This window comes from Chelmon rostratus, chromosome 16 (assembly GCF_017976325.1).
Source record: "Chelmon rostratus isolate fCheRos1 chromosome 16, fCheRos1.pri, whole genome shotgun sequence".
NCBI lineage: Eukaryota > Metazoa > Chordata > Actinopteri > Chaetodontiformes > Chaetodontidae > Chelmon > Chelmon rostratus.
In genome coordinates this window covers 8308475-8318901 of record NC_055673.1, presented here as the reverse complement: position 1 = coordinate 8318901, position 10427 = coordinate 8308475, and the positions used below count along the sequence as shown (strand labels likewise).

Sequence of the window (10427 nt, the reverse complement as noted above, 5' to 3'; positions counted from 1 at the left end):
AGCCGTGCTGCTGAAATGGGTTGAAATGCCTCTCCTCATGTGGTGCAGGGTGAAACGTTACAAGATCACCTTTATTGGGATTTGCACAAGCTTTTGTATTTACATTGTTTGCTGCAGCAGATTTAAGAAAAAATACGTAAAAGTTTAATTATGAGCGAAAACTTGTGGAGTATTTCTACATTGCAGTATTGCTACATCAGTACATGCATAAAACTCATAGCATCTGAAAGCAGGGTTTTGAATGGGCCATTGGTCTTGTTGCACTTGTTGTTGCACTCAAATTTTTAAGTGCTTGCACTTTACTTGAGTTTTTCCTTTCTCTGCTATGCTTTAGCTCTGCTACATTTCAGGGGGAAATATTGTACAATCTAAACTGCAATATAGAAATTTCATTTAAATAACTGCTTGTGGCCCAAAGAAGGGAAATTTTCACAAAAATGCAAAGATTAGAGAATAATAATCAAAATATGAATAGAAATTTGTCTCGAAATGTTAATGCTTCACTAATCATGAATTAATGTAATACCCACAGGGATCATTCTTATGTTTACTTTTGATATTTATGTGCATTTTGCTGATAACACTTTTCTTATGTTAGATTTCGATTGTCGTACCTTTACATTGTTGGTTTGGTAATTGTACTTATTCTTGCTTCTTCCACTGCTGCAGAATCTGCTCCTGAAACCAAGAAAACTGACAAAGTGAGCTAATCTTTCACTCACTTTCGTCGAGTTCAGGGACCCAGGTCCGATGATGACAACCACCTCCATTCAATGAGAAACTGCTAATCATTTTAATGCAGGAGCAGCAGCATCTAAATACCCCCCTTTGGTGTTCTAACTTGTGCTAAAAGATGCCAGTTGGCCTTGTCTGTTGCCGCCCACTCAGCCAGCCAGCTTGGAGGAGTCAGGAGGTCTGAAGAGAGACCAAAAGCACTGAACGCACCACCCATAAACCCAGACGGCAGCTCCACTTACAGCTGTACATAAAATTAGACCCCCAGACAGTCGTACTGTAGGCTCCAGCAGGCAGGGACAACAGGGGAACATACTGTAGAGATGAACCCGAGTTATAGTTCCAATCTTTACTTTGGTAAGGAAGCAATAACCTGAATATTTGTCTTTCTAACACGGTCATCTAGTCCAGCTCTCTGCAGGCTGAAGACAGATGATTCTTCAGCATGTGTGTGAGTGTGTTGTCAGTCTGGACAGTCTGCTGTACAGTTCTGTGTGTTTCCTCCTCATTGTGTGTGTGGTCTGTGCTCAGGAAGCTGTGCGGGATGCAGTAAAGCGGTGTACAGTGATGGGACGGCCTGCCGGGCGATGGGTCATTTATTCCACGACACTTGTTTCACCTGCAGCGTTTGTGGTGAGTTCTCGCTGGCTGAACATTGCAAATACTCTGATCTTTTACCAAAGTAGCAATACCACAAATACTTTGTTACTAGTAAAAGGCCTGCACTCAAACTCTTACTAAAGTAAAAGTATCGAAATATTCTTAAAGTGCCGAAAGTAAAAGTATTCATTATATAGAATGGCCAAATTTAGAATAATATATCATTAGATTCTAGTTATTGTTGCATTAATTGTTAATACTCACTAATGTAACTACTGTACTGCCGGGTAGCTTCATCTATTATAGTACGTTATAATTTATGAGTTCATTTATATCTTGTATTAATGATCTAAATCTGCGAAGTAGCGAGTAAATGATGTTGTCAAAAAAATGTTGCAGCCCAGTCTCACGCCAAAGCATGTATTAATACCACTACTGCTACTTCTACTAATAGTGATAATAATAATAATAATCTTCATTTATATAGCAACTTTCATACCAAAAATGCAGCTCAAAGTGCTTTACGATAAAAAAAACTACATGCACCAAAAAAAATGCGCAAAAAAATACATATAATAATAAAATGGGCAGAATTTAATTTTGAGATGAGATGGCGAGTACGACCCTCTTTACAACAACAGTAATAGTGAATGCTTCTTAAGGGAGGCTCAGAAAAGCTGGACTTACTGTGAAAAGACTTTTTTTTTTAAAAATCAACCTATTAACCTGAGCCACAACTACGTCAAGTTTGGTTTATCACATGACTTTGAAACATGGACCCGAGACATTGAGCACTGAGCGCATCAGTTCATGCTGAATAAAACTGAGATGTTCACAGCCACAAAGCAACGCATGTTAAAACATAAAATATCACAGTGAACACTAACAAAATCACTGCAACAAACGAAGCAAAGCAGAACTGTCTGCAGCACGTTGTACATCAACAGTAAGTTACTACTTTACTTATATAATTTCATTTTTCTTATTTAGTTTTCTTTGTTTATTGTGTGTACTCGGGTCCACAGAAACAATGTTGTATGACTGAAATGACAATCAAAGTTGACATTTGACTTTTATTCCTTCAGAAGAACATAATAAGACATCAGTATCTTGTCAAGTGTCACACTGTGGAAAATATTCACGTCGCTCCTCGTCCTGTGTTTCTTGTTCAGGTGAAATCCTCAGGGGCAAAGCATTTTATACAGTTTCAGGAAGAATCTACTGTGAGGAGGATTTTTTGGTACGAGTATCCTGTGATAGTACGGCTGCACACAGAGTTAAATACTGCACACATATATGATTCTATCAGGTGTTTTACAGCAATCAGCCAGACATTTAATCTGTGAATTCTTTCCTTTTTTAACGCAGTACTCAGGACTTCATCCGTCAACAGAAGTGTGCAGCAGCTGCGGGTACTTAATCATGGACATGGTGAGTATTCAGTTACTGTTTGTGCAGATAATGCTTCTTCTGATGAAGTAAGAGTAGCGTTACAGTGTAGAAATACTCTGAAATACTTTTGTAAAAGTTCAAAAGTATTTCATCAGAATATACGTAAAGTACCAAAAGTAAAAACACTCATTATGTAGAATAATGTATACTATGTTACTGCATTATAATTGTGCATTAGTATGTAGCTTACATTACTTTAATGCTGCATGTGGTAAAGGTGCCTTTTACTGTTTGTACTGCTGTTATCGTGTCAATTTCACATCAATGAAGTCTTATTGATATCATTTTATTACATTTTCTGGCATGAGTCTGAACCTGGAAAGTAACTAGTAATTATATCAAATAAATGTAGTGGAGAAAAAAGTACAATACTTCCCTCTGAATTGTAGAGGAGTACAAAGTAGCAGAAAATGAAAAGTACAAGTACCTCAAACTGTACCTATGTACAGTACTTGAGTAGATATAGTTAGTTACTTCCCCCGCTGGCTGTTAAAATGTGTTAAAGAAGAGCTCATTTTGCACCGTCAGGTCTTGCAGGCTCGTGGGAAATCCTACCACCCGACCTGCTTTCGCTGTGTCGTCTGCAGACAGAGCCTGGAGGGTCTGCCCTTCTCTGTGGACGCTGACAGCAGGGTTTACTGCGTCAGCGACTACCAAAAGTGAGTATCATATACACGACCTGTGCAGGTGCAACAACAGTGGGCCGAGCCCTTCAATTCACACTCTACAGAAAGACACCAAACCCCACCAGACAAGCAACACGCGAGACAGGTCACACCCAGAGTGGAGTTTCTGTGACCTTTTGTTGAGACTTCTTCATGGTTTCAGGGTCCAGGCTCCTCGGTGTGCTGCCTGTAGAGGGCCGATACTGCCAACGGAGGTGAGCTGAATTCATTGTTTTATTAAAAGCAAATAGCAGTGATACTTAAGTTTCTTGTCAGTTTCAATCTGCTTCCATGTGTTGACTGTTTCAGGGGTCTGCCGAGTCTATTCGAGTGGTATCATGTAACAGGAATTACCACGTAGAGTGCTACAACGGTGAGGTTAATCTCATTTGAGGACAGGAGCAGGACAACCTCCATCTTTCTGTGTTTTGCTGTTGGTTTTTTTTAGTTTTTTTATTATGAATCTGTTGCATTTTCCTGTCTGCAATAAAGTCACTTCAAACAGACACTAAGTATTGTTTTGTGTTCTCTCCTGGTCTTTCTTTGGTAATGGTGTCATTTGATAGGTTTCACAGTGGTGACCCACATTTCCTTTTCAGAAAACAGATCAAGTAAAGCTCCTCAGGCATGGCTCAAATGTAGGAAATTGGAGATTATTGAATAAAGTTATAACTAAGATTCCACACACAGTTACATGTAATACGAATAATAATGTCATGCATCTTAGTTTGCTCAGTTTTATTATACTTCAGAGTTGTTTTGTTACCTTATCTATTAAGCATGAACACTTAGTTGTGTTGCTTTTTTGGTCAATAAAGTTGTATATATTCAAGTCTTCTCTATTCTGTGGAACAACCGTGCCAACTCTTTGATCAAATATCATTAATATGCATCATAACGTTGTCTTCACTTGCAATGGATATAGAACAAGTGAAATTTAAGCCAAAGCTCAAATCCTCTGAGAAATCCCACTTTGAAAAGTTTTCTCCCCTGCTTGTGACGTGCAGCAGCGACACCGTGTGTTAATAGCAGGTACTGCAACAAATTCCCCTTCCGGAAAAGTTGCAGCGGCAGTGTTGCTAAATGAAGATAAACGCTGATTGAAATGGCGTCAGTCACGGTACGTGGCTGGGCTCTCTGCACCGTGTCTCTGCTTAACTTTGCGTTTGTTTTCATATCCGGTGCAGACTTCATTCGGTTCATATCATTTCGAGCCATTTACCACAACATCAGCGGGGAGACGACACTCTGTCAAGGTAAGCTTGCATAAGTTTTACGCTTACTGCTGTTGGCAGGCGACCAAGATAAGTGAAAGTTGACTAACTTTAGTGGAGTTATTCGGGAAACAGAGCTATGAGAGGTGACCTCCAGTACTTGACATGTTGTTATTAGCTACTTAGTAATAATAGCTGTAACAGTAGCTGCATCATAGAAGGTGTTTTACAACATGAATGAAATAATGGTTTTTAGTGCGCAAAAATCCGCATAATGCTGTTTTATGTAAATCAGCTACTGTACTGCAACAGTAGCGCGCCAGTCTGTGTAATCATTGAGAAATACACATTCTACTACGCGTATTTTTGCACGTCATGACCACTGCCCGGCTAGCTCAGTCGGTAGAGCATGAGACTCTTAATCTCAGGGTCGTGGGTTCGAGCCCCACGTTGGGCGACATTCCTTTTCGCCGGCCAAATTTTGGTGCGAGATGCAAGTATGCACACACACATATAAATGATTTGATTTGACTTTTATTGTGTTTCTTTAAATTCAGCACAATGAAAATGAGAAGGAAGACCAAACCCTCTGTTACCGTCCATGGCATAAAGGAGCTGTATTTTGAGGCCTCTGGGTTGAATCATGTATATGTGACATGTTTAACGCCTGAGCGCATGCAAACAGTACTTGCGTGTTCTTAATGCCTTCATGGATAACTGTGTTTTATTAGGCCATGACCGGGTCGTTGCCATGTGTGAGAGGACCACACACTGAATTAAACTTCAGTCAGTAAATCCTGCTCCAAACCACACTTAAAGTTTAGATGTTTTTTGTTTAAGAATAAAGTCAAACCAAACCAGTAGTTCAGCTTTAGTTTGTTTATTCTGTTTATGTAATGTGCTGATTTAAGGCAACAGTGTATACTGTATGTCTATTGTTGAATAACTAACATTTAGTTCTTGGCTCGATTGAGCAGCTTGTTCATGTATTTTTAGTTTTTAACAGGCTGATTAAGCTGCATCTTCACGCTACATCTTTGTTTTTATTCATTTGAATTAAAAAAACTGCAATACAGACCAATCAGTCGATGAAAGCTGCTTTGTGAGGTTGCACAGTTGTCTACAAAATGACAAAGTATTTTTTAAAGACTATATTTTAATCCTCTCCAGCATAATTCCCGACAGCATTCAAACTCCTCCCTTCTCCTGTTGTTCGCATCATTTGCCCACACCTTAGACTCCATACCATGGTCTGTGGCCCTGCGGGACAGCTCTGTCCTCAGGTCTCTTGTCGTGGATCTGGGCCTGCTGGGTCTCTTCACCACACAGCACAGTCTGCTCGCCTGGTCACCTGTCAAACAGGCCATCCAGTCGGTGCTGGGGCCCCTGAACAGGACGGCATACTGCTTCACCACAGCACTGGCCCTCCAGGTACAGCAACACAGACTCTTAAAGTATGTAAAATGCTGCTTCTATTGCCATAGTGCACAGAAGGTTATTAGTTATAATTAGACTGTTTGTTGCTTGGTAATTTTCTTACATTTTGGAGTTAAAGCTGAGCGTGTTTGGGGTTGATAAAACATGCTGTTTCCTTGCACCACTCTGGATCTTTATTCTCTTCCCACCTGTATTTAGATTTTGATGCGTTGCTGGCAGCCCGTGACTGACGCTCCCTGTCTGTGGTCAGTGCGTCATGCACCCTGGAGTATCTGGTTCCCTCTGCTCTGCTTCTCGCTGCACTTCCTCTGCTGGGCTATTATCTTCAGCATCCTCATGATCTTTGATTACCCAGAACTGCTGGGCATCAAGCAGGTAACGAGATCTTCATCAGCGGGCTATACTTGGCTCATTAAAATACTTTCAAGTCAAATTCTTCATTGACAACAATCATGCAACAGTTATGGTGAAGCGGCAACTCTTAATTCTTAGGCTCCCTTGAAACCATGTTCAACAGTATCTACTAAGAGAAATGAGAATCTAAGACATAAAATAGTGCAGAAGTTAAAATATTCAACACTGATTCCAAAAAAGTTGGATGCTGTGTAACACTATGTAGTAACATCCTTTATTTGTGAACGACTGAGCCTTTCCAGGATGCTCCTTTCATACCCAATCATGATACGATCACCTGTTACCAATCAACTTGTTTACCTGTGGAATGATCCAAACAGGTGTTTTTGGAGTGTTCCACAACTTTCCCAGTCTTTTGCTGCTCCTGTCCCAACTTGTTTGAAACATGTTGCTGCATCAAACTCAGAATAAGCAGATATTTACATTATATTATATTATATAATCAGCAAGTTGCATGAAAATGACCAATGAGCCTGAGTTACATTTTGTCAAACTTCCTATGGTCAGTGGTGTGACATGATATTATTTTTGGCAGATGTCTCTTTAAATGAAGGTATTGTTAAGTTGAATTAAGTGTCTAACTTATTGCCTAAAGCCAGTACTGTATGATTCATTCAGTTTCCTATAGATTACTTTGACATAGCCGAGATGTTGACAGTATGTGTCACAAAAAGTACGAAATAACAACGTTCAGGAAGATGTGCTGTTACATGTGTTTCTTAATTTTACACAATGTCATGTGAAATGTATGAAAACTCATTTGGATTTCACTACGACTCATCTGTGATAACAGGAAGAAGCTGTCAGAATTGAACTTCTAGCCCCAAATGTTGTATGCTGGACAGGCCTCGTCGGGCTCGGATGAAAACATCAAGAGGATTTCAGTTAATTCAACAGCTAACTCTGCAATCCACTCCTTCATCCGTGATTAATATCCTCTATTTGAAGCCACAACAGCAGCATGACATCTGAAGAAACGTGTAGCAGGGATTATGTAATCGGTGGCAGTGATTATGAAAACCTCTAAAATGTTCCGGAGTTGACTTGTTCTCGGTGCCTCTGCGTCACCTCATGTGTCTCTCTGGCCTCTCAGGTGTATTACGACTGCCTCGGTTTAGGGGACCCCCTGTCTCACAAGTCGCCTCGTGCCCAGCGCCTCCTGTCTCACCTCCGCCACCCGGTGTGCCTGGAGCTGGGCGTCGTGCTGTGGCTCCTGCCGGCCTTGTCCCTGGACAGGCTCCTGCTGGCTGGGACTCTGTCGGCCTACCTGGCCCTGGCACACTCCCTGGACAAACAGGATTTAGCCTACCTTTGTATCCAGCTTAAAAGCAAGATGCAGCTCTTGACGGAGCCGCACCGGGGCAGCCGGGACAACAGCAACCACAAGGAGAAGTGAAGCGAAGGTCTTCTTACTGCTGTGATGTGAAGCCAACTGCTGTCTTAATATTAACCAGAAATATACATCTATTTGTGGATATAGACATATAATATCGCCCTGAAACTGACTTTTCCATGTGCCTGGTTATCTACTGTGCTGAATAAGAACAAAGCAAACCTGCTCTGGCCATTCACTGCTAATGGCAAATGACTATTTTTTTAAATTTCCGTTTCACTTCATTTGCGGTTTGGGAAAAGGGAGAGTTTATTACAAAAGGAGTTTTTTTTTCTACCATTTGAAAACACCTACTACTACTAATGAGGATGTGTTAATGTTTTTAAAGCGTGGCTGGTGTTAAACTAAACTGCTGTAATGTTGCGTGAACAGTTTAAATTCTCAGTCAACATAATGTAACAGTTATATTAATGAGGTTATCTTTGTATTCTGACTAAATTTTGGAAAAAAGTTTTGTCCAAAATAGAGATTTTGTGTAAATTTTGCAGTAAAACCTTCTAAATATATCTTTGTTTTTACTACACTGACTTTTGGTTTAACAGTATATTTTGATAGGCTGCAGGTTTGCTGTATTTCTTTGTCTTTCATATGTAATTGTCATACTGATGTTTTACACTGGCAAATGCACAAAAATGCAGCTTTCTTTTCAGTTTGCAGCTATGATGAAAAACAAGTTGCATCTCTGAGATTGTGAATGTATTTCCTTTGTTTTGTGTTCAGGACTCATCAAACTGATGTCAGACCAGTGATATTCCACTGGTTTCTGAACAGTCTGGACAAAGTTAGTAACAGTTTATTAGCAGAGTGACCACTACATTCCTAAATACTGTCATTAATTCTTGAACCTCAAACTACTGTAATATCCGATTCAACATGTACGCTCATATAGTTTTCCCATGTCTGCGTTGGGATCTCACTATAATGACAATAATGACTTTCAGTATTTTGTATTCCATGTTGAATAAAGTAATGAGCTGTTTATTGTTGGTGTGGTGGTCTGTTTATGTCTTCTTATCGGGTCCGTTGTTTATTTTTTTCAGAAGTCACGCCAGCTTGAGAAGTTTGGCTTATTTGAGCTCTTATATTAACTTTTCATTTGTTCGCAGCTTTTTGTTTTTTAATGTGAGGCAACAGTCTCTCCAGCAAACAGCTCCTTGATCCGCTGAAATTTACAACTGAAATTTCAGATTTTAGTTAGCATCTTCAACATAAGTTGCTTATTAGAGTAGAGAGTTGGATCAACATGCACTCAGTCGGCAGTTTATTAGGTACACCTAGCTACACCTAATACAGTCAAATACAACTGTCCTACAAGTTGACTGTATGACCATTCTGGAGGCTGTAGGTAGTGGTGCTGTGAACTGTATTGCATTATACTGACGGGTGTTTCTGGTGTTTACCTAGGTTTAGGTAAAATGTAGAGATAATAACATGGAAAGAATTTTTGTGATTCACTCATACCTGCGCTAAAATATATAGTTGGGAAATCATAATCATATTTGATGGACCTTCTAAAAATTATATATAAATATTTGAACATTATGTAAGAAAAAATAAATGGTATAAACGCATTTATGTCAAATATCCTGAAATACATGCTTAAAATTTGACTTTGGACTTTTGACTGAGATTAAAGCCTCCATCAGTCTGGATGAATGAAGTCAGAGATGTTCACACATAACAATAAAGCTGCAGGTAAATATGTTTTTGTTTCCACTGAGAAGACTAATTTATCGCGGTAAGATTATCTATGCATATTTCCAGGTGTTTGAGGTTATGTTATTTATTCACTTGACGTATTGAAATAAAAACACATTCTCATTCCTTTGCAGGGTGGAGCAAACATCAGGTGGAGGAAAATCATCAGGACTGCAAACAGGAAAACAGATTAAAAAACATGTCATATGAGGGAGGCTGATCATGTCTGGTCTGCCTCAGGTGAACTCCTGCAGCTCTGCGCTCTGCTCCTCAGACACCACAGCCCGCTTCAGCACCACCACCACCACCTCCACCTCCTCTCCAATTAGCCCTGCGGTGCGAAGGGATGAGACGAGGGAGGGGGTGGCGCTGGTGCCCGGGCAGACGGCTATGCTCTTTAAACGCCTTTTCTTAGGTCCGACAATATGGTGTGTGCCACTAAACTCTCCTGACGGAATTTAATGTAATTATCGGATTACAGCGCTGCCGCTCTGAGGCTGGAAACATTTACTACTACACCGACGACGGACGTGTTTTTCTGCTCTGATGCACAGTCAGGTCGTGGGGTGACTTGACCGGGTCGCACAGCTTTTTTAAACCCTCCGTTTTTTTCACAGGATAGATTAATCTTTCAGTTTTGAGCAAAGGAGATTTTCCGTCGAGGAGCGGAGCGCATGACGCACAGCCGAGACGCAAAAGTGGAGATGACAACTGTAGAGACGAAGCGGTCTTAGTCATATCTTTGCAACAACTGGGGTTTTGGTGAGTTTAATTCGACACTGCCATCATAGATTTTACACTAAAGCACATAATGACTTT

The 10427-nt window shown here is 40.3% G+C and overlaps 2 protein-coding genes and 1 non-coding gene across 3 annotated transcripts; all 3 read left to right on the top strand.

The window, feature by feature from the left end:
* The first annotated feature begins 1278 nt into the window (after nucleotides 1–1278).
* On the top strand, nucleotides 1279–3845 carry LOC121620010 (LIM domain-containing protein 1-like). The gene is made up of 6 exons (XM_041955945.1): nucleotides 1279–1368; nucleotides 2508–2575; nucleotides 2704–2766; nucleotides 3316–3446; nucleotides 3616–3667; nucleotides 3762–3845. Exons 1-6 carry the CDS (start codon nucleotides 1323–1325, stop codon nucleotides 3843–3845), a joined length of 444 nt encoding a protein of 147 aa, XP_041811879.1. The 5' UTR covers nucleotides 1279–1322.
* Nucleotides 3846–4512: 667 nt separating this feature from the next.
* nrm (nurim) lies at nucleotides 4513–8889 on the top strand. The gene is made up of 4 exons (XM_041955668.1): nucleotides 4513–4708; nucleotides 5904–6097; nucleotides 6302–6478; nucleotides 7611–8889. Exons 1-4 carry the CDS (start codon nucleotides 4558–4560, stop codon nucleotides 7911–7913), a joined length of 825 nt encoding a protein of 274 aa, XP_041811602.1. The 5' UTR covers nucleotides 4513–4557; the 3' UTR covers nucleotides 7914–8889.
* Nucleotides 5051–5123, top strand: trnak-cuu. The gene has a single exon. It is a non-coding gene; the product is annotated as a tRNA-Lys (tRNA).
* Nucleotides 8890–10427: the final 1538 nt, after the last annotated feature.

Coding starts and splice junctions, on each gene's coding strand:
- LOC121620010 (XM_041955945.1), top strand. CDS start 1,323: ATGGGTCATTTATTCCACGACACTTGTTTCACCTGCAGCGTTTGTG. Junction 1,369..2,507: donor TTTCACCTGCAGCGTTTGTG/GTGAGTTCTCGC, acceptor TTTCTTGTTCAG/GTGAAATCCTCAGGGGCAAA. Junction 2,576..2,703: donor ACTGTGAGGAGGATTTTTTG/GTACGAGTATCC, acceptor TTTTTAACGCAG/TACTCAGGACTTCATCCGTC.
- nrm (XM_041955668.1), top strand. CDS start 4,558: ATGGCGTCAGTCACGGTACGTGGCTGGGCTCTCTGCACCGTGTCTCTG. Junction 6,098..6,301: donor CCACAGCACTGGCCCTCCAG/GTACAGCAACAC, acceptor ACCTGTATTTAG/ATTTTGATGCGTTGCTGGCA. Junction 6,479..7,610: donor AACTGCTGGGCATCAAGCAG/GTAACGAGATCT, acceptor CTGGCCTCTCAG/GTGTATTACGACTGCCTCGG.